The following is a 23,995-nucleotide window of genomic DNA, read 5'->3' on the forward strand; positions in this document are numbered from 1 at the left end:
TTTGACCTGGGATTACCTCTTGTGTTCAGACTGACTTCTGCCATCTTACCCCTGTAGATGACAGCCAAGAGCCATGTCCTTGTCATGGTCAAGTAGAGGGAATGGAGGAGTGAGGGGCAGAGCACTTGAACAGTTTTGGGCTTTGCTATACCAGAAACATGAGCACGGGCAAGTCACTCAACCCATCTGACAGTCAGTTTCTGCTGTTGTAAAATGGGGAGAGCACCACCATTGCCAACTGTGAAAGGTCAAAGCTCAAGTAAGAAGCATTTGGGAAAAGACTGCTCTGTACAGTGGACGTGGGAAGGGACTTTTCTTTAATCCCACGTTACACTCTACTAGGTTTCTTCCCCGCGGCTTGGTTCCCAGGTAGCCTTAGATACATTTGCATGCCATCTGCTTGACAAGAAGCCCCACTGACAAATTTCAGCCACACAGACAACAGCATCAGGGGACCTCGCTCCCTCATAACCTCGGTGGCTTCCTAATGAACAAAGCTGCTAGGCAGGGCTTCCCTGGTGGCGCAGGGGTTGAGAGTCCGCCTGCCGATGCAGGGCACGCGGGTTCTTGCCCCGGTCCAGGAAGATCCCACATGCCGCGGAGCGGCTGGGCCCGTGAGCCATGGCCGCTGAGCCTGCGCGTCCGGAGCCTGTGCTCCGCAACGGGAGAGACCACAACAGTGAGAGGCCCGCGTAACGCAAAAAAAAAAAAAAAAAAAAAGAAAGAAAGAAAGAAAAGTGAAAGCTGCTAGGCAGTCCTGATTCCTCAATTACCCACAAGTAGCAACAGATGTTGCAAAAGTAGGCCTGTTCCAGTGACCACCACTCTCAGTGATTAGACAATGGAGGAAAGAAAGTAATTAGGCAAATCACACACAAAGAGAAATAAACTGGACGGAGCATGTTGATCGTTGATGAAAGACAGATAAACAAGGTGTGAACATTTAAAAAAAAAACCCTCTAATTTAACAAGTAATTAGCTAAACCCATGTGGAAAAATCAATTTAGGCCTCCCTTAACTAAATGTTCCTGTGGTATATTATTCAGAAAGAAATGGGAACAGAAGAATAGATATAATTTATTGCAACGAAATTCAGTTAAATGGTACACTCCTAGCAAATAGGAAGTGAGGCAAAAAGAGACGTTTGTTCTCTTATATACTTTTCACTTATTAACTGATGTCATGTATCTCAACCTCCTGAAGAATGCCAAGCTAGAATTTAGACCAGTAGCAATAAAAACAGCTACGTTCCAGAGGGAGCACACATTAAATCTTGAGTCGCCAGAAAACACTACCCACACGACAGACCTGTTAAGAAGCTCTAATCGGTTCACTTTCTCTTCCTTCAATTAAATCTCTATCTCAGCAGTACAAAAACGTGACGCAGGTCTTAGATAACCTTTTATTGTCTACCTCCCTCCAATCCTGTACTTTTAATAATCAGCCACAAGGAACATGGCCTTTGGAATTCAAAACCTATATTTCTCCACTCCCGTCCTTATGCCCTTGGGCAAGTGACTAACCTGTGAAACAGGAATAGTGAGAAGCACCTAGCTGGTCTGTTCTAAGATCAGAGATAAAATGTGAAAAGACACATTGGGAAGATTCTTGTGTCTGCAAACTCTGCATAGGTAGGCGATTGTCAGGGGCACAGCATAGCTACAGATTTTGCTGTGTCCCACTCAGCATGGTCTGAGCCTTCTCTGAGTTTCATCTAGTTTAGCCCCAAAGCCAGTAGGACTCAATACCTGGCACTTAGGAGTTCAATAAGTGATAGCAATTATCATGCACAAAAATTCAGTGCCAAGACCCCTTTTCAAAACAGTACTCAGTGAGTATGACAAAGTGATTTACCCAAGGTTAAATCCAAAATAGCAAAGGCTAACCAATCGTTAGGTATATGTCAGATACCAGTTTAAAGGTTTTCTGTATATTAATTTGTTTAATCCTAACAAGAACCATATAAGGTAGATACTGATCCCCTTCCTGTTTTACAGAGAAGAAAATAGGGAGTCAGAGACATTGTGTCATTTTTCCAAGGCTGCCTGTCCAGGTAGTAACAAAGGCATTGTTAAAATTCTAGAGTAGTCTTCACACTCCCATCTCTTAGCTATATTGCCTCCTCACTCAGATTGTAGACTGATGAGCCTGAAATGCAAAACTACTGTCTATTATTTTGGTCGTAGTGATAAACTGTTGTTCCGAAAAACATCTCTTCAAAAGTATTGCTAGTTACCTGATGCTGTCAAAATTGAGATAGCTCCAAGAAAGACACGTCAGGCAGATTCTTGTGTCTGCAAGCTCTGCATAGGTAGGCAATTGCCAGGGACACAGCATGGCTACGGAGTCTGCCATGTCTAGCTTAGCATGGTCTGAGCCTTCCCTGAGTTTCATCTATTGATAGCTTAGCACCAAAGCCAGTAAGACTCAACTCTTCCTGATACCCAAATACAACCTGCAAGCACTAGAATAATGTTGAAAGACTTGTGTTTATTTAGAATTTTAAAACAAGTTTCTCATGTATGTGCAACAACTGTAAAATACTGCAAGAAGATTTCTAGAGCCTTAATTTATTTTTAGAGTGGGATTATAAGTAATAAAGAGGAAAATGTAAATGAGCATTAAATTCATCACCTTAGGAAATGAGCTGTAGGATTTTCTTTCATGTAGTTTGCTACTCCCTTTGCCTGAATTGTCTCTTGTGTTCCTTCTAAACCAGCTGAAATCCTGCCCATCCTTCCAAACCTGGTCCAAATGCCACTTCCTCTGAGATGTTTTTTCTGATGCCACTGTTTTTTATATATATATATATTTATTTATATTTATATATATTTTTATTATTATTATTATTTTTTGCGGTACGCGGGCCTCTCACTGTTGTGGCCTCTCCCATTGCAGAGCACAGGCTCTGGACGCTCAGGCTCAGTGGCCATGGCTCACGGGCCCAGCTGCTCCACGGCATGTGGGATCCTCCCGGACCGAGGCACGAACCCTTGTCCCCTGCATCGGCAGGCGGACTCTCAACCACTGCGCCACTAGGGAAGCCCCACAGTTATATTTAATCACTGCTTGCTCAGTACTTCCGTAGTTCTTGGCTTATGTCTTTATTTTGCCCATATCACAATCTACCTGCTCTGATAGTTTGTCTCTACCATGTCCTGGAAATTCTTGAAAAGGAGGAATCAAGAAGGAGGGAGGACAGCCTGATGGTTAAAAGCAGGAGTTCAGATCAGACAAAACTCAGCTTGGATGCTGACTCTGTCACTCAACTTCCATAAGATCTTTGGAAAGTTGATCATTGGGAATCTTAGATTTTTTCATCTTTCCATTGAAGATAATATGGGTGAGTTTGTTCTGTACTCAGATTCCTGGGTTCAAATCTTAGGTTCATAACTTTACTTGTTTATGTCTAAGTACCCTTTCCTATAAGACAAAGATGATAATAGAGAATTTATCTCATAATGAAATTCTGAGAATTAAAGTAATTAGTTGATGTAAATTATTTAGAACCACGTCTGGTGAACAAACAAGCACTCAGTAAATGTTAGCTCCTTTAATATTATCCTGTAGAATTGTGGTAAGGAAAACATGGCATCCTGTTTGTAAAGAGATAAGCACATAGTAGATGCTCAAAAAATGGTAGCTATTACTGTGATTTCCCAGTACTTTACACTGTAAGAATAAAGAAAATGGCAATCAACGTATAATGAGCAAAAACAGAGCAAGCACATTCTTAGCAGTTGTTTCTCTTGTTGCTTGAAAATCATCTTGCAGCTTATATGATGAAGTATTTCATACAGTACTTTTATCAATAGGTTAAATACAAAAATATACCGCTGTGCTCAGTATTCCCTTTAGTTTGCCTATGATACCATGTAGAGGGTAAAAATACTAAAGAAGATATAATAAAATCTTCCATTCTCCCATTGGAGCTTTAAAAAAGTCAGAGCTTTATGATCACTTATGAAAACAGATCAGCAGGAGAGGAGAAGTGTGAACACAGGAGAAAACTGGCAAGTTTAGCCTCCTCAGATTTTGTCTTCTTTTCCAGAAACATATAAAACAATGGCTGATTTATAGCAATTCATAAAGTATGAATGGATGTGACATGCAGGTTAATGAAGGCCTTAGCAATCTATAAAAGCAGTGTCTATAAAGAGATGAGAGTTTTTGTGCAGCTTGTCAGTTTGGGCGTATTTTATACACATTTTCAAATTCTGAACACAGAAAACTGATCACGTGATTTACATGACTTTTTTTTTCCTAGCTGGGTTATTAGAAATATTTTGGCTGTATATATAAAATCTAAAATCAGTACACAAAATCACATATATGCTCCAACAGAACAAAGAACAAAGCATTTAGAATCAGCATTCTTCTTGTGCTTATTGAAAGTCACTCTAATATTTGAAGTAACCTACCCAAGGATGTCTTGCCATTATACCATAACGTAATGTTGCGATAGAACTGAATTTTAATCACTGAATTCTAGGCTGGTACACATCACCTGGTACAGGTATATAGTGGGTTGCATGCCCACAGACTTTTTAAAGTCTCTATTTCCATAGAGAAAACAGAGTTTCTACAAGGGTGTACTTCAATTTGTTTATTTAGTCACATTACGTATGGCAGAACTGACATGGCTTACAGAGTGAATGTGAAGTAGTTTCCTATAAAGCACTTGGAATTACTGATTTTTCAGTATATACCACGATTCCAAAGGACCAGGAAGTAGATGAATCAATAATCCTATTGAAGAGCACAGTTTTTATTTCCTCTTCTAGGAAGACAAGATGGCTGGCTTTTTATACGTAACTTGGTGTAATAAAAATAAGTATTTATTGCACGCCTTTCTGTGTCTGTGTTTTCTGAATTTGGAGTATTTATCTTGTTCCAAGCACCAAGCGTCTGCTTCTGCTGTTCTCCTGGTCTAAAATGTGATTCCTCCTTTCCTCTACCTGTTCTAATGTTGCTTTCCTCCTTCAAAAACTCGCTTTAGTTAGTCTTCCTTGGAAAGCCTTTCCTGACCACTCCTCCTCATACTAGTTTGATCCTTTACACCATCTCTCATATTCTTAGAGACCCTGGAAAATAGCTTAGCGTTTAAGGATCTTTTTAACCACTTCAGGAGTCTTAGTTTGATCTCTCTACTTATACTATGAGTTAACTGAAGGCAAAGAGCAAAATTTTACTCCTTCAAATATGCCCCCTTTCTTGTTCAGCTTTTCTAGGTATTTATTTAAACAAACAAACACCACTTGATCATGACATTTATATGGGCACATTGCAGAGATTTTAAAAGATATAACAAAATATAACAAAAGAAATAAAAACTGTACCAAGTTGTGAGAACCATGGTTAAAGACACTCATGCCTAGTCTTCCAATCTTGTTATTTTGTACACAAACACTGTTAACACAGTTAAGTAAGGGTTATGCTGTACAAGTAGTTTGTTATCCTGCTTTGACAACTCTTATATTCCCCTGTTTGATGAAATATCCTTTTGAAAGATGATTTTTTAATGACGGAATAGTTTTCCATCTTAAGAATCTGTTTCACTATAAAAATTAAACAACACGTGCTGATTGACTCTGAGTTGGGGATGAAATACAGTGGCTTAAACTTCCCCTTTATCTATCCTGACTTTGAAGCATTAGGAAAAGAAAGTCAAGAAATGAGATGGGAAAACAGAAATCAAGAGAGATAACTCTCTGAAAATGTATGACCACTTTACAGAGATAACTGCGATATATTTCTGCATTGCTTATTATTGATTGTTATCTGATATAATTTTCACGATATTACTAAGAAAATTATAGCAGTTTATATAGATTTATTGATTTTAGAGAAAACTGAAAGAAAAAGTAAGGATCTGTTAAATAATTTGAACCTCAGATTAGTCTTATTTTATGTACTAATAAAATCTATAGGGGAGGAATTGATCCATTTTCAATTCCAGGGGAAAAAGTCTCAGGAAAAATTCATTCCATAAATTTATGGACTGATTCTTAAAAGATAAATCAGCTTCACACAAGGCAAAGGATCTAACGATCAGTTGGCTTTGAATCTCATCTCTCTCTATCCTTTACTCACTAGAGTCTTGGCATCACCCACACACCAGGGCTGATCCTATTGTTCAGAGGTGAGGTACGGGTGAGGGAGACTAGAAGAGGCCATGGGAGTAGGGATCTCACTGGCTCAGCCCATCTTCTATCTTACTACTGTCCTAATCTGACCTTGGCATTCCAGTAGCCCAGCAAATGGTCCTTCACTATTTGCCATTTCCCCTTTTACTACGAGCCCAGATCAGCTCATAGCTTGGTTTCATGCCTGGTCAAACCAGCAACCTGATTGACTATCCTTGAACTCCAGTATTTCCATTCTTAAAACCCTATTACCTACTGTGCAAGTATCTACTATAGCCTGCCCCCTCCTGCTGGGAAAGTCAACTGTTTTTTTTTAAAAAACCTTTTTTTTAAATTGAAGTATAGTTAATTTACAATGTTGTGTTAGTTTCAGATGTACAGCAAAGTGATTCAGTTCTATATATCTATAACTATATCCATTCTTTTTCGGATTCTTTTCCATTATGGGTTATTATAAGATATTGAATATAGTTCCCCATGCTATAGAGTAGGTCCTTATTGTTTATTTATTTTATTTATATTAGTGTGTATATGTTAATCCCAAATTCTGAATTTATCTCCCCTGCTTTGGTAACCGTAAGTTTTTCGATGTCTGTGAGTCTATTTCTGCTTTGTAAATAAGTTCATTTGTATCATTTTTTAAGATTTCACATGTAAGTGATACATGATCTTTGTCTTTGTCTGACTTACTTCACTTAATATGAATCTCTAGGTACATCCAAGTTGCTGCAAATGGCATTATTTCATTCTTTTTTATGGCTGAGTATATTCCATTGTATACATATATACCACATCTTTTTTATCCATTCGTCTGTCAATGGGCATTTAGGTTGCTTCCATGTCTTGACTATTGTAAGTAGTGCTGCAATGAATATTGGGGTCCATGTGTCTTTCTGAATTAGAGTTTTCTCCAGATATATGCCCAGGAGTGGGATTGCAGGATCATATGGCAACTCTACTTTTAGTTTTTAAAGGAAACTCCATCCTGTTCTCCATAGTGATTGCACCAGTTTACATTCCCAGCAACAGTGTAGGATGGTTCCCTTTCCTCCACACCCTCGCCAGCATTTATTATTTGTAGACTTTTTGATAATGGCTATTCTGACTGGTGTGAGGTGATACCTCATGGTAGTTTTGATTTGCATTTGTCTAATAATTAGCAATATTGAGCATCTTTTCATGTGCCTATTGGCCATCTGTATGTCTTCTTTGAAGAAATGTCTCCTAGGTCTTCTGCCCATTTTTTGATTGGGTTGTTTGTTTTTTGGGTGTTTTTTTTGATATTAAGTTGAATGAGCTATTTGTATATTTAGGTCTTCTGCCCATTTTTTGATTGGGTTGTTTGTTTTTTGGGTGTTTTTTTTGATATTAAGTTGAATGAGCTATTTGTATATTTTGGAAGTTAATCCCTTGTCAGTCGCATCATTTGCAAATATTTTCTCCCATTCTGTAGGTTGTCTTCTTGTTCACCTGGATCTTACATTTAGTATGGATACTTTCCAAATCAGCATCTGCAACATGCATAAGTCCCTTTGGACACAAAGAGGCCTTCCTTGACCCTCTATATTCAAAATAGTCCCTCTGAAATGTAAACTTTTTTTGATAGTTGATTATATTAAGGAATTTTTATCAATATTTTTAGGACTAATAAAGGTATTGTGGTTATGTTTTGAAAAAAAACTGAACAAAAACAAAAACAGTCCTTCTGTTCCCCAAGTCAACTACCTCTCCCCCCAGGCACATTCTAGATAGTCACCCTGTTTCTGTCTACATAGAACTTAACACTACCTGAAATTATTTATAAGTTTTCTATGCTCCTAATACACTTTAGATGAGTGAATTACTTGCACTTGTTAAGGATTTCACGCCAGCCTCCATGTCCCCACATTCCTATCATAATCGACACCGAGGCTGTTGACACGTATAAAATGTGCGTTTTGATGTACTCTGTGTCTGGCTTCCAGTAGGTATCAGTCATCGACGTGTAAGTTATTTAAAGAATGTGACTTCACAGTGTCAAATAAAAAACACAAGAACCACATGTACACACACATGCCATTCCCTCCTGTGCACTAACACGCATTAGTGACTATTGCCTTGGATTTATGGTATGTGTGGTGTCCATATAAAAATACAAAAATATATTCTTCTAAGTATTCTATTGACTTTGGAGATAGTAAATGGAGGCATGACAATAAACATTGTAAGCATAATCAGGAGAATAAACTTAAGAAATAGTTCGTAGGAATTTCTTTTCTTTCATATCTTTGTCAAATGACTCACCTCTATACATTTTCCACAGTGGTTTCGAGAAAGAAATGTTACCAGATTGTAAGAAATGATCCCTCTTCTTAAATGTCAGCTTTGTTGAAATGAAAACAATTTTATGAGACTGTAAACAAAATCTGTGTTCTTTTGGGTTTTTAATTATTTTTCTCTTTGTGAAAATAAGAAGAGTATCAATGTACTCAAGTGAAAATGAAAGACATGTGGAAGCAGAGTTGTACGTGTAAGAGTGAATTATATAATTTAAATGCAGTCAACCACTAGAAATACAGCTGACAATGGGCATGAGATACTCATTTTATCAGTACATGTTTCTCTTGTACTATTTTTAGCTGATTATTATCTACTTTATTTATATACAGCTTGCTCAATTGACTAAGCATTTCCTAACTCGTTTACTTAGATAAAGATGTAGCAGAGGAAATTCAGCAAGATATAATGATTTTACAGTGGCATATAGACAAGGCAGAGACAAATTCTGGATGGAATATAACTCATACAAAGCAATATGACACCTACAAAATTAGTGTGGCTGTTTTCCCAATTTAAAAAGCAAGGCTATTGAAACTCTCAATTTGTTTGAATACCTTGGTACAGAACTGATAATCAAATATTAAAAAAAAAATTAGTTGGATGGAGAAACAACAAGGTCCTACTGTATAGCACAGAGAACTATATTCAATATCCTAAGATAAACCATAATGGAAAAGAATATATAAAATATGTATATACATGTATAACTGAATCACTTTGCCATACAACAGAAATTAACACAACATTGTAAATCAACTATACTTCAATTTAAAAAATTCCCCCCCTGAAAAGAATTTAGTTGGAAAATTAGGTGGAAAAAAGTCTCTTACCTTGTTTGTGCCATTTTTTCCTAGATTTTTTTTTTTTTTGTATTAAGATGCTTTGCTTTCTTTCTGATTAAATAAACATGCACATTCTTAAACGATGACAAAAATATTTAAGAAACTATTATTCTCTCATTTTTAATTATGAAGTGAAGTCAGCTATATAATAGGTGAAATCTTGAATAATTTGTGAGAGTAAAAAAACTCAAAGGAAAAAAGAGACAAAAATATATTGTAAAACCTACACGGGTTTAGCTGTGATCTCCTTGAAAGAGTAGTTTTTTCAAAAATTCTTCAAGAGATGGTACAGTTAAGGATCTTAAAGTGCTAAGAAACATAACAAACAGTTTGGAAACTACATCTTCCAGGATCAAGAACACAGTTCCCTGAAGATTCTAAATAACTTTCTTTTGTTTACTCGTCAGGCATTTCCTGCCATATGATAAAATAAAATTACCTGTTGTTAAGGATTCTACTGGGGCTTCCCTGGTGGCACAGTGGTTGAGAGTCCGCCTGCCGATGCTAGGGAATAGGGGTTCGTGCCCCGGTCCGGGAAGATCCCATGTGCCGCGGAGCGGCTGGGCCCGTGAGCCATGGCTGCTGAGCCTGCGCGTCTGGAGCCTGTGCTCCGCAATGGGAGAAGCCACAACAGTGAGAAGCCCGCGTACCGCGAAAAAAAAAAAAAAAGAATTCTACTGTATTTTTTGAATAGATATGAAAAAAGAAAATTAAGGTTTGTTTTTTTAAATGGGAGGAATATTATTATGAATAAATTCTCAGAGCTGCTCATCTCTGAGATTACGATTCAAAGCCGGAAATGTAAGTGACGACAGCATTGTTCCCAAATTTGACTGTGCTTTCAAAAGAGTTAGTATAGTTAGGTCTTTGAACAAGATAAATAACTTTAATTGAAATAAAAGACGGGGGAGGGGGAAGGGTAAACTGGGACGAAGTGAGAGAGTGGCATGGACATATATACACTACCCAATGTAAAATAGATAGCAAGTGGGAAGCAGCTGCATAGCACAGGGAGATCAGCTTGGTGCTTTGGGACCACCAAGAGGGGTGGGATAGGGAGGGTGGGAGGGAGATGCAAGAGGGAGGGGATATGGGGATATATGTATACATACAGCTGATTCACTTTGTTATAAAGCAGAAACTAACACACCATTGTAAAGCAATTATACTCCAATAAAGATGTTAAAAAAAAAAGAAATAATATACATAAGTATAAAAAAAAAGAAAAAGTATATATTAATTGTTTGGTGAGAGTTATGGGGTCTTCAAGGGTCCCCAAAGGGCAATTTAACTGGGAAAAAAAAAGAAAGAAACAGAAGACAGGTATTTGGCCCAGGCATTCTGTCTCCATGTTTGACTAACAGCCTCCACTCCAATTGCTTCTGCCTAGTTCAGATTTCCCCTGTTCTCAGGATGCAAGTAAGAAAGCTTTCTCTGTGTTTTAAAATACACCAAATTAGTCTAACAAATCTTCATTTTTCAGAAGTCCTGCTAAAAAGGTAAAAAATGAATTTCTTCTCTTAAAAATAAAAGATGAGTAAATAAAGGCTCAAGTAGCAAGAGTCAAGTTGTCAGTGAGTCAAGAGGTGCCTAGGTCTTCTTTGCTACTTGGCTCCCTTTCTGAAACATGAATTCTTTCTATATCCGACAACATCTGAGAACTCTCTAGAAAAATAAATAAATAAAGTATAGCTTTATCAGTGGTTGTCAGGGATTACAGGAGAGAGGGGGATGAACAGTTAGAAGTCAGTGAACTTTTAGGACAGTGAAGATAATAAGTGTGATACTATAATGATGAATACATGTCTATACATTGTCCAAATCCGTAGAATGTATCACACCAAGAATGAATCCTAATGTAAACTATAGACTTTGGGTAATAATAATCTGTCACTGTAAGTTCATCAACTGTAACAACTGTACCACTCTGGCAGGGGATGTACTTTCTGTTCACATTTGATGTGAGCTTAAAACTGCTCGAAAAATAAAATCTATTAGAAAGAGAAAGAAAATAAAACCAAAAAATTATGATTATTTCTTTTCAATAAGTTATGGTTGAAAATGTAATATTTTGAGCAAAGGGTGTAAACTTGAAACCTATTTCATTATATAATGAAAAAGTATATTCCTAAAATAATTGGAACTTCAAACAACTAAAAACTACTGCAGATAGTGGATGTATATATTTCAATTTTCCCATAACTTTATAAAATATGTATATCAATATTTAAAGATTTGGATACCAAAATGTATCTGTATATGGAAATGAATACATGCATTTACAATTCTATAAAACTTCATACAAATAAAATGTAAAGATACTGGGGACCTTTCAAAATATTTCAGAACAGTGAGAGAGAGGGAAAAAAAACCCTCTCTGAATAGTTCATAGGAACCATATTTTTACCCCCTTTAAATACCATTTTGCAGCTAATTCCCTAATAGCACTTTGTAGTCATATCTGATTCAAACACAAAGCACCTCCCACTCACTAGCTAAGTAGTGGACCAGCTTCAGGGTACACATTTTTTTTTTTAAACCAGTGATGTTTAAGCAAAAAAAAATTGTATTGAAGTATAGTTGGTTTACAATATTGTAGGGGTGCACATTTTTAATAATTCACCCTTGACAAAGTTACAAATTTCTACATGTGCCAGATCTTTAGAGTTGCTTAAGCAAGTTAAAGCTTTGAATTAAAATTAAACTCTCAAAGTCAAGGATCTGTCCACAACATCAAGATGGAAGAGTAAGGGGATTGGGACTTCCCTGGTGGCACAGTGGTTAAGAATCCGCCTGCCAATGCAGGGAACACAGGCTCGAGCCCTGGTCCAGGAAGATCCCACACGCTGCGGAGCAACTAAGCCCATGCGCCACAACTACTGAGCCTGCGTTCTACAGCCCACGAGCCACGACTACTGAAGCCCACACACCGCAACTACTGAAGCCCGTATGCCTAGATCCCGTGCTCTGCAACAAGAGAAGCCACTGCAGTGAGAAGCCCACACACTGCAACGAAGAGTAGCCCCCACTCGCCGCAACTAGAGAAAGCCCACACGCAGCAACAAAGACCCAACGCAGCCAAAAATTAATTAATTAATTAATTAATTTTTAAAAAGAGTAAGGGGATATTTTTGAGTGAGTGAGACCGAAAGGGGGCATGAACCTTGTAAATGGTATAAAGGAGGATAAAGGAAAGCTCTACATGAGCCCAGTCTCCAGCCCAAGGAGTAGATAATTAGACACACGGATTTTGAGAAATGTTGACTAGCAACAAAATCGGGTCACTGTATTAGAATGAGTGCTGGGCACCAGATTTGTGGAGAGCAGACCTGACTGAGAGGCACAAACCCATCACCACTGAGCCCTCAATCCTTGGGTCATGAGCTGACCTGCTCCACAGCTCGGATTCTTTACTAATAAATTGGGGAAAATAACACTTACCTTATAGAATGAAATTTTTTCACAGAACGATATTCATGAAAATTTATAAAATATATAATGATATAAGTAACGTATCTAAAGTTGTAAATTATAGGTACAAATGGCTTATTACATTAATAGCTATAAATAAATAAGATGGAATTTCTTACCAAGGATGAATTCCAGCTGAGGTTCATTTGGAGTCTTCTGAATACCTATGAATAATAGGAACAAATTCAGACTGAAGATATTTAACTCATTATGAAAATTATGTCAACATATATTACTTTCAGCCTGCCCAGTATGTATAAATGCATTACTTGGCAGAACAAATAAACTCAGTTAATCGTCCAGACATGTATATAAGGAGTCGGTTGTCAGGGCAGGACATAATATTTGTAGCAGAACTAGATATGACTACAGATTTGATTGACCTATTTAGCACCATGGCCATAAAAAACGCAAAAACATTGCTTTTGTAAGCCGCATGACAAATATAAAACATATTTTCAACTGTTTCTGTTTCTTTTGGATACATGTAGACAGAGATGGGACCTTCACAAAGGATGACCTCACCAAAGTCCTCTCTAACATAGATTTCTCTTTCACACCACTCCAACCTGGTGTTAATAGTAAATTATTAATTAAAGAGCTACCTCTGGTTAGGTTACTCAGGACTTGATGATGGTGGTTATTCAGCTAACTTACTGTTAGCTCAAATCAGCATTCTGTTAATGTTTCTATTCCTTTTTTTGGCAATTAAAAAAAATCTATTAACATGGCTAAATGATTGAAGGTGAAGTGGGAGGGAAAGTGAGTCTGAGAAAAAGGTAAGGAAATGGGAATGTCTAATGGTTAGAAGGTAGAAAGGTAAGGCTGGGGCAAGTGATAATGTCATAGGTGGACTCTCTAAGACCACACATGGTACGGGGCTTCCTAAACAAGAGGGGCTGAAGACAGAGATGTCATTTGTAACCACTCATGGTGACCGAGAAATGTAAGAATATTGTAAAAATCTTTTCCTCATTTATTTTTACTGGTGCACCCATCAGAGACAATTTAAATTTATTAGCATTCGGTCATGAATATACTGTGTTAACTACAGATTGGCACTTGCCATCTGCCTCTACAAGGATGAAATCATGTGCTGCAGCTGCTGACCTTCAAAGGAGTTCAGGGTGGAGAGCAGAAATGAGGCACGCTGTGCTCTGGGAAAAACTGGCAGAACCGGTCTTCAGATGGTTAGATATTTTCAGATGACCATTTTATGAGCCCGATTCTTGCATCTCCTCATATCTAGAAAACCACTAAAACCCTTCAAGGTGACGTCTGCTCCTGGTGACTAGCAGAAACCTTCTGCAAAAAATATGTGCTTGATTGCATGGACTCTATCTTCACCAAAATCACATATGTACTGACCTTCCCTCCTGCCTCTTTGGAGCTGTTTCTCAGAGCTGTCTGAAATGCTGTCTCCCAGGCTATAGTCCTCATTTTGCCCCAAATAAAACTTAACTCACAGCTCTCAAATTGTGCAATTTGGTTTTTAGTCGACAACTGTTAGAACCACCTCTTTATATAAAAATCATCCATTTTTTATTTACAGAGTTCACATTTTTTTTGCAGAGTAACCATTTATTTTTATTTCCTGCTGACATTTAACATTGCTATGGTTAACAATTTTAGACTTTCCAAGAGGGGTTAAAGTGACAATCATTAGGTAGGTCTTTGTTAATTTCAAATACTGTGGGTTTTTTTAAAGGTTATTAACAATCTGCTGTAAGCTCTGACAATCAAATTTCTCAGAAAAACTCATCCAACCAATACCATTTTCTAAAGATTATATTTATAATATAAATAAAATGAGAAGCTAGGCATATGTTTGCCAGGGTTAAATTACTGGGCAACAAGAATCTTCTGAAAAGAAAAAGACACAATTTATGCTAAACAATCAAACCCAAACTCTAAGACGTTAAGCATGAGAGAAAACGTACAATTCTTCCAACGACTTTAATTACTCGAGTAGCACAAAGACCAGTGTTAATGTTCAACTGCAAATCTTGGCCAAATAGCCAAGCTTGCCCTATTTATGTGACTTAGTGTTCTCAGGCATGGCAGCGACAGGCTAAGCATCTAGTGTAACTATTGTGCCCTAATGCTTTCAACTGAAATGTCTTTGGTTTTAAAGAGAAAATTTCTATGTTCCAAAAAATAATTCCACATGAGATTATAAAACTGTTCAATAGAACGTGTACTTAAAAAGTATTTATTAATGTCTTAATACACATTCAAGAATGATGATTCTATTTGCTATTGAACCACTTCATAGATGATCATCTACCTCACCCAAGATAGAAGATGAGAGGCATATCATAGATTCAGAACACTGGAACAAACAGTGCAAAGGAACAAAGTTAGTTAATTTGGGGGGGTGCATGCATACTCACTTGTGAACTGAAATTCCCCAGTATCATTTGCCTGGGGTGTGGGCAGAAAGTTCTGGCCTTCTTCCGATGCTCCTTCCTCTTTGATTTCCATGATCAACCTTCACAGTTCTTTAAATCTTCCAAATATTTGTGCCAAAATGTCACTGCCAATGATACCTGGTTTAATACAGATGTATCTTCACACTAAAGTCCTGATATCCCACTCTGAAATTCTGCATTTAGGAAACAGCAACAGCAAAAATCTCAGTTACTTCAGAGTTCAGGATAAAGCTAAGAATTAAAGGTAGGTACAGCCTACAGCTACCTTCCTATGAACTTCTTTCCTGCCTATCCCACTTTTACTTTCAGAAACAATCCACCCAGTTAATGTACCATAAACTCTGGGTTAAATGGGTAATCTCTATGCAATTACTTTATAGTCATATGAGGGACTTCTAAATTCTGAAAGGTATATTATTTCTCTTCTAGTTCATTTTGTAAAATAGCAGATCGCTATATGTACCTAATTTAGCAGCAAGAGCAGATAGCATCTTGTCCAGGCATTAGCACGTTTTGCTAAGGCGGATCTTGCTATCATTCCTTCCATTAGAACTGCCCTCTACGCTCATCTCTCCATCCACCCTTGTTAGAACATTGTTCATGAGCACATAAAGATAATTTGGCAGGACGCTCTTCTTCCAAGGTGAGCCAACAGGTTGTTCAGGGGAGCTTCCAACCTCATCATTATCCATAAAGTGTCTTGCTGCTCTGTCTGACAAAGGTTTAATTGTTTAATGATTGGGGTATACGGGGAAAAGAATGAATAATAATTCTAAAAGGCTAAAGCTCCAAGGGAAATGAAAATAACGGCAAAATGATGAATATTAGCATGGGGAAAGAAGCCTCCAAGAATGTAATACCTATGTTGCACAGACAGCCTCAAACAGTATCAGATTCATTTTGATATTTAGCATGTTATACATGACCAAGAACGATTAGGAAAAAAATCAATGTTGTTTTAAATCAAGTTACCAGCTGAATTAAAATGTATAAAAATCTTTAAATGTCTGCCCAATGCTGTTTAATGAGATAGCAGCAGTAGAGTTTGGTTTGGAATACTGATTTGGTTTCCAGCTCCACAAGCCCACAAACTCACTCTTTGTTGTTCTTAACAAAAGCAGCTTCATTTATAATTCAGCTCTAGTTTTTAAATATCATCTGGCAAAAATTAAATCCACAAAGCATCTTGAATCTTTAGAAATGATTACAATAAGGTTGCAGATAAATACACATTGGCTTCTAAGGATACAACTAGGAATACTTGCTGGGGTAAAGGGCCATAGCACTATCAATAAGACCAAAACCATCAATTTGATAATTATATATTATTTATCTTTTTATTGAGTTATAGTTCATGTACATTATTGTATAAGTTACAGGTGTACAATATTGTGATTCACAATTTTTAAAGTTATAGTGCATTTATAGTTACTATAAAATATTGGCTATGTTCCCTATGGGGTACAATATATCCCTGTAGCTTATTTTATACATAATAATTTGTATCTCTTAATCCTCTACCACTATATTGGAAATAAAAACAAAAATAAACAAATGGGACCTAATTAAACATAAAAGCTTTTGCACAGCAAAGGAAACCATTGACAAAATGAAAAGACAACATACTGAGTGGGAGAAAAATATTTGCAAATGATATGACCGATAAGGGGTTAATATCCAAAATATATAAACAGCTCATAGAATTCAACATCAAAAAACAAACAACCCAGACACAGACTGGCTGAATGGATACAAAAACAAGACCCATATATATGCTGTCTACAAGAGACCCACTTCAGACCTAGGGACACATACAGACTGAAAGTTGAGGGGATGGAAAAAGATATTCCATGCAAATGGAAAACAAAACAAAGCTGGAGTAGCAATTCTCATATCAGACAAAATAGTCTTTAAAGTAAAGACTATTACAAGAGACAAAAAGGACACTACATAATGATCAAGGAATCGATCCAAGAAGAAGATATAACAATTGTAAATATTTATGCACCCAACATAGGAGCACCTCAATACATAAGGCAAATGCTAACAGCCATAAAAGGGGAAATTGACAGTAATACAATCATAGTAGGGGACTTTAACACCACACTTTCACTTTCACCAATGGACAGATCATCCAAAATGAAAATAAATAAGGAAACACAAGCCTTAAATGATGCATTAAAAAAGAAGGACTTAATTGATATTTACAGGACATTCCATCCAAAAACAACAGAATACACATTCTTCTCAAGTGCCCATGGAACATTCTCCAGGATAGATCATATCTCGGGACACAAATCAAGCCTTGGCAAATTTAAGAAAATTGAAAACGTATCAAGTATCCTTTCTGACCACAACGCTATGAGACTAGATATCAATTACAGGAAAAACTCTCTAAGAAATACAAACACATGGAGGCTAAACAACACACTACTTAATAACCAAGAGATGACTGAAGAAATCAAAGAGGAAATCAAAAAATACCTAGAAACAAATGACAATGAAAACACAATGGCCCAAAACCTATGGCATGCAGCAAAAGCAGTTCTAAGAGGGAAGTTTATAGCAATACAATCCTACCTTAAGAAACAAGAAACATCTCAAACAAACAACCTAACCTTACACCTAAAGCAATTAGAAAAAGAAGAACAAAAAAACCCCAAAGTTAGCAGAAGGAAAGAAATCATAAAGATCAGATCAGAAATAAAAGAAAAAGAAATGAAGGAAACAATAGCAAAGATCAATAAAACTAAAAGCTGGTTCTTTGAGAAGATAAACAAAATTGATAAACCATTGCCAGACTCATCAAGAAAAAAAGAGAGGGGCTTCCCTGGTGGCGCAGTGGTTGAGAGTCCGCCTGCCAATGCAGGGGACGCAGGTTCGTGTCCCAGTCCAGGAAGATCCCACATGCCGCGGAGCGGCTGGGCCCGTGAGCCATGGCTGCTGAGCCTGCGCGTCCGGAGCCTGCGCTCCGCAACGGGAGAGGCCACAGCAGTGAGAGGCCCGCGTGATACAAAAAAAAAAAAAAAAAAAAAAGAGAGAAGACTCAAATCAACAGAATTAGAAATCAAAAAGGAGAAGTAACAACTGACACTGCAGAAATACAAAGGATCATGAGAGATTACTACAAGCAGCTATATGCCAATGAAATGGACAACCTGGAAGAAATGGACACATTCTTAGAAAAACACAACCTTCTGGAACTGAAACAGAAAGAAGTAGAAAATACAAACAGACAAATCACAAGCACTGAAATTGAGACTATGATTAAAAATCTTCCAACAAGCAAAAGCCCAGGACCAGATGGCTTCACAGGTGAATTCTATCAAACATTTAGAGAAGAGCTAATACCTATGCTTCTCAAACTCCTCCAAAATATAGCAGAGGGAGGAACACTGCCAAATTCATTCTACAAGGCCAACATCACCCCGATACCAAAACCAGACAAAGATGTCACCAGGAAATAAACACACAGGTCAATGTCCCTGATAAACATAGATGCAAAAATCCTCAACAAAATACTAGCAAACAGAATCCAACAGCGAATTAAAAGGATCATACACCATGATCAAGTGGGGTTTATCCCAGTAAGGCAATATATGCAAATCAATCAATGTGATACACCATATTAAAAAATTGAAGAATAAAAACCATATGATCATCTCATAGATTTAGAAAAAGCTTTTGACAAAATTCAACAACAATATATGATAAAAAGCATCCAGAAAGTAGGCATAGAGGGAACTTATCTCAACATAATAAAGGCCATATATAACAAACCCACAGTCAACATCATTCTCAGTGGTGAAAAACTGAAACCATTTCCACTAAGATCAGGAAAATGACAAGGTTGTCCCCTCTCACCACTATTATTCAACATAGTTTTGGAAGTTTTAGCCACAGCCATCAGAGAAGAAAAAGAAATAAAAAGAATCGAAATCGGAAAAGAGGAAGTAAAGCTGTCACTGTTTGTAGATGACATGATACTATATAGAGAGAACCCTAAAGATGCTACCAGAAAACTACTAGAGCTAATCAATGAATTTGGTAAAGTAGCAGGATACAAAATTAATGCCCAGAAATCTCTTGCATTCCTATACACTAACGATGAAAAATCTGAAAGAGAAATTAAGGAAACACTCCCATTTACCACTGCAACAAAAAGAATAAAATATCTAGGAATAAAACTACCTAAGGAGACAAAAAACCTGTATGCAGGAAACTATAAGACACTGATGAAAGAAATTAAAGATGATACAAACAGATGGAGAGATATATCATGTTCTTGGATTAGAAGAATTAACATTGTGAAAATGACTCTACTACCCAAAGCAATCTACAGATTCAATGCAATCCCTATCAAACTACCAATGGCATTTTTCACAGAACTAGAACAAAAAATTTCACAATTTGTATGAAATACAAAAGACCTTGAATAGCCAAAGCAATCTTGAGAAAGAAAAACAGAGCTGGAGGAATCAGGCTCCCGAACTTCAGACTATACTAAAAAGCTACAGTAATCAAGACAATATGGTACTGGCACAAAAACAGAAATATAGATCAATGGAACAGGACAGGAAACCCAAAGATAAAACCACGCACATATGGTCTCCTTATCTTTGATAAAGGAGGCAGGAACATACAATGGAGAAAAGACAGCCTCTTCAATAAGTGGTGCTGGGAAAACTGGACAGCTACATGTAAAAGAAAGAAATTAGAACACTCCCTAACACCATACACAAAAAAACCCTCAAAATTGATTAAAGATCTACATGTAAGGCCAGACACTATAAAACTCTTAGAGGAAAACACAGGCAGAACACTCTATGACATAAATCACAGCAAGATCCTTTTTGACCCACCTCCTAGAAAAATGGATATAAAAACAAAAGTAAACAAATGGGACCTAAGGAAACTTAAAAGCTTTTGCACAGCAAAGGAGACCATAAACAAGATGAAAAGACAACCCTCAGAATGTGAGAAAATATTTGCAAATAAAGCAACTGACAAAGGATTGATCTCCAAAATTTACAAGCAGCTCATGCAGCTCAATAACAAAAAAACAAAAAACCCAATCCAAAAATGGGCAGAAGGCTTAAACAGACATTTCTCAAATGAAGATATACGGATTGCCAACAAACACATGAAAGAATGCTCAACATCATTAATCATTAGAGAATTGCAAATCAAAACTACAATGAGGTATCACCTCACACTGGTCAGAATGGCCATCATCAAAAAATCTACAAACAATAAATGCTGGAGAGGGTGTGGAGAAAAGGGAACCCTCTTGCACTATTGGTGGGGATGTAAATTGATACAGCCACTATGGAGTACAGTATGGAGGTTCCTTAAAAAACTAAAAATAGAATTACCATACGACCCAGCAATCCCACTACTGGGCATATACCCTGAGAAAACCATAATTCAAAAAGAGTCATGTACCACAATGTTCATTGCAGCTCTATTTACAATACCCAAGACATGGAAGCAACCTAAGTGTTCATCAACAGATGAATGGATAAAGAATATGTGGCACATATATATGGTGGAATATTACGCAGCAATAAAAAGAAATGAAATTGAGTTATTTGTAGTGAGGTAGATGGACCTACAGTCTGTCATACAGAGTGAAGTAAGTCAGAAACAGAAAAACAAATACCGTATGCTAAAACATATATATGGAATAAAAAAAAAAGTTCTGAAGAAACTAGGGGCAGGACAGGAATAAAGATGTAGAGAATGGACTTGAGGACATGGGGAGGGGGAAGGGTAAGCTGGGACGAAGTGAGAGAGTGGCATGGACTTATATATACTACCAAATGTAAAATAGCTAGTGAAGATGATTGATGGGACAAGGAAAAATCCAAATGCTTCTATCTGCTGTAATGAAAGGAAGGGGGTAAGCAGAAAATGAGGTATGATCTGAAAAGTAAGTGACAGAAACTTGAGGATAGTCTCCCTAAGAATCTCAGTTGTTTTTTTCTTTTTTCTTTCAAGGGCATATTTGGGAACTATGAATAAGGAAATATTTCTTGACTTCAAAAGCATAGTTCAGGCTGTCATACTGACTGAAGTAAGTCAGACAGAGAAAGACCAATATCATATGATATTGCTTATATGTGGAACCTAAAAAAATGGTACAAATGAACTTATTTACAAAACATTAGTAGAGTCACAGACATAGAAAACAAACTTATAATTACCAGGGTGGGAGGGGGGAGGGATAAATTGGGAGATTGGAATTGACATATACACACAACTGTATATAAAATGTATAATTAATAAGGACCTACTGTATAGCACAGGGAACTCATCTCAGTACTCTGTAATGGCCTACATGGAAAAAAAATCTAAAAAAGAGTAGCTATATGTAAAACTGATTCACTTTGCTGTACAGCAGAAACTAACACAACAATGTAAATCAACTATACTCCAATAGAAGAATTAAAAAATAATAATAAAAATTAAAAAAAACCAAAAGCCTAGTTCATAAAGGAAAATATTAATAAATTTGATTACATTAAAATAAAATATTCTGTAAGCAAAAGATACAATAAAGCATGCGATAACAAATTACATACTGGGAAAATATGTTTGTAACACAGCAGTTTTCAGCTTCTGTTTCGACAAAGATGTAAAGAATATTACTCCTACCGTAAACTCAAGAAAAAGCTGAATAATATATAAAACCGTAACTTTTCCTTAACTAATCAGAGAGTTTAGGTCTCAGAGGTCTCAGAGATCTGAGGTCTCAGATCTCAGACAACCAGGCTGAAATCTAAGGAAAGACAAAGGCCTCCACAGAGCAGAGCTTTCAGGCACAGGAGGAAGGGGTGTCAGTCTCCAAAGAAGCTGGTAATAAGAATTCAATTGAAATATTTAATGACTTACTCAAGGTCAGGAGTAGGCCAGCATGAGTGTATAGAGCTTCTGATAGCCACAAATTCAAAGGTAGTTTGTCCCCACTAACAGACTTTCATGGACCTCATCACATACTCATAAGAAAGACTGGGAGCACACTAGGATCTGAAGAAGGCAATCCTCGGTGATACAGGCCTGGGAGAGCAGAGCAGCAGTCACTGCAGAGAAAACATAGCACAACACTTGCATCCTTATCCCTACAGAACAAAAATGGCAGACCCTGTTGCCATCAGCACACAGGTGAAAAATTGCAATTAGGGGATGGAACAAGAGAAGGGAAGGAAAGTTTCCTGGGATCAGATCATTAGAGATCTTCTGATCCTCTATTTCTAAGACAGGGACAGGGTCATTGAGAAAGCCCCTTCCCTAAGACCCAAGAACACAGATTTTGCCTAAGATCAACATTGAAGTAGAACAACAGAGAATGTTTCTGCTCCCAAACACCAGGCCAGCAAACACTAAGAAATAAGTTAACAGTAGGTTACCACTGGGGGAGACACAGAAGCATGAATAGTGACCTCTCTGATGTAGAAGTTCCCAGGAAAAGTCTAAACTGGAGGGTGGAGAACAAATTCTCCAGCCACCCAAATCCCACCCTAAACACCAGTGAACACAGGAGTAAATCTGAAGCTACAGGTGCATTGAGGGTGGGCATAGCAACAACAAAACCCTAACCCAGCTCAGTTACTGACTAGATTGATTCAACTCCCCCAACACACAAAGGCTTAACAGAAAAAGAGAAAAGCTCACTTCCAGGCCTAAGTACTAATTCTTTCATACCCTACTATCCTACACACAACACAAAATAGACGAAGGTGAAGAAGAAGATGGATAAGAACAAAAACACACTCAAGAGAAAAAGCAAATACACAATCAAGAGATCCAGACTCAGAAAATACCCAAATTTGGAACTATCAGAAAGAGAGTATATTAAAGACTGTAATGGGAAAGGTAGACAACCTGCATGACCACATGGAGATTTTCAGCAAAGACAGAAACTAGTGGAAAAAGTCCAATGGATATGCTAGGAATGTAAAACACCAGCATCAAAGATGAAGAATGCCTTTGATGGGTTCATCAGTACATGTGACACCATCATGGAAATAATCTGTGAACTTGAAGACAGGCCAATAGAAATAACCCCAACAGAAATACAGAGAAAAAAAGTGAAAATGCATGAGAGCATTCAAAAACTGTGAGACAGTACCAACCAAAATGCATTATCCAAATCTCAGAAAAAAGAAAAAGACAGAATAGATAGTTGAAAAGACAATGGCCTAGGATTTTCCAAAAATATTTAAAAACATCAAAACACCAATTTAAGAAGCTCAGAAAACACCAAGCAGAGTAGTGCGCGCGCGCGCGCGCGCACACACACACACACACCAATAATCAAATAAGCAAATCAAACAAAAATTAAAAAAAAAAGAAACTTCTACATATGTTCAACCTACTGAAAACCAAAGATAAGAGAAAATTTTTGAGGTAAAAAAATTTTGACCGCAAAAAAGGCAAAGTACACGTAGAGTAACAAAAGAAGAAAATATCTTGGACTTCTTGTTAGAAACTATGTAAGTGACATCTTAAAAAATCTGAGAGAATAAAAACTGTCAGCCCAAAATTCTACACAAAGTAAAAATAACTTGTAAAAAATAAGGAGAGGTAAAGACTTTTAGCCAGACAAATAATTGACAAATTCATTAGAAGCAGACCTGCACAGCAAGCAATATTAAAGGAAGTTCTTCAAGCATGACATTACAGAAAGATACTTGGATCTACAAAAGAAATGAAGAGCACTACAAATGGTATGAAGAAAAATATATGTTAATTTCATCTTTTCTTACTTTGAGTGACTATAACA

The 23,995-nt window shown here is 37.1% G+C and overlaps 1 protein-coding gene across 10 annotated transcripts in view; it reads right to left on the minus strand.

Moving 5' to 3' along the window:
• The window catches only part of INPP4B (inositol polyphosphate-4-phosphatase type II B), a 725,833-nt gene that overhangs the window by 343,642 nt on the left and 358,196 nt on the right, over positions 1–23,995 (minus strand). For 9 of the 10 annotated variants that reach the window (XM_004263595.3, XM_049709522.1, XM_033402505.2 and 6 more), the window contains 2 exons: positions 15,172–15,383; positions 12,898–12,942 (listed from right to left, as the gene is read on the minus strand). In XM_004263595.3, the coding sequence (XP_004263643.1) occupies positions 12,898–12,942; positions 15,172–15,262 (136 nt within the window). In that variant the 5' untranslated portion in view covers positions 15,263–15,383. Of the gene's footprint in view, positions 1–12,897; positions 12,943–15,171; positions 15,384–22,104; positions 22,293–23,995 lie in introns of all 10 variants that reach the window. The other variant, XM_049709521.1, reaches the window with a different exon arrangement.

The sequence above is a fragment of the Orcinus orca genome, chromosome 4 (genome assembly GCF_937001465.1).
Source record: "Orcinus orca chromosome 4, mOrcOrc1.1, whole genome shotgun sequence".
NCBI classification, from domain to species: Eukaryota; Metazoa; Chordata; class Mammalia; order Artiodactyla; family Delphinidae; genus Orcinus; species Orcinus orca.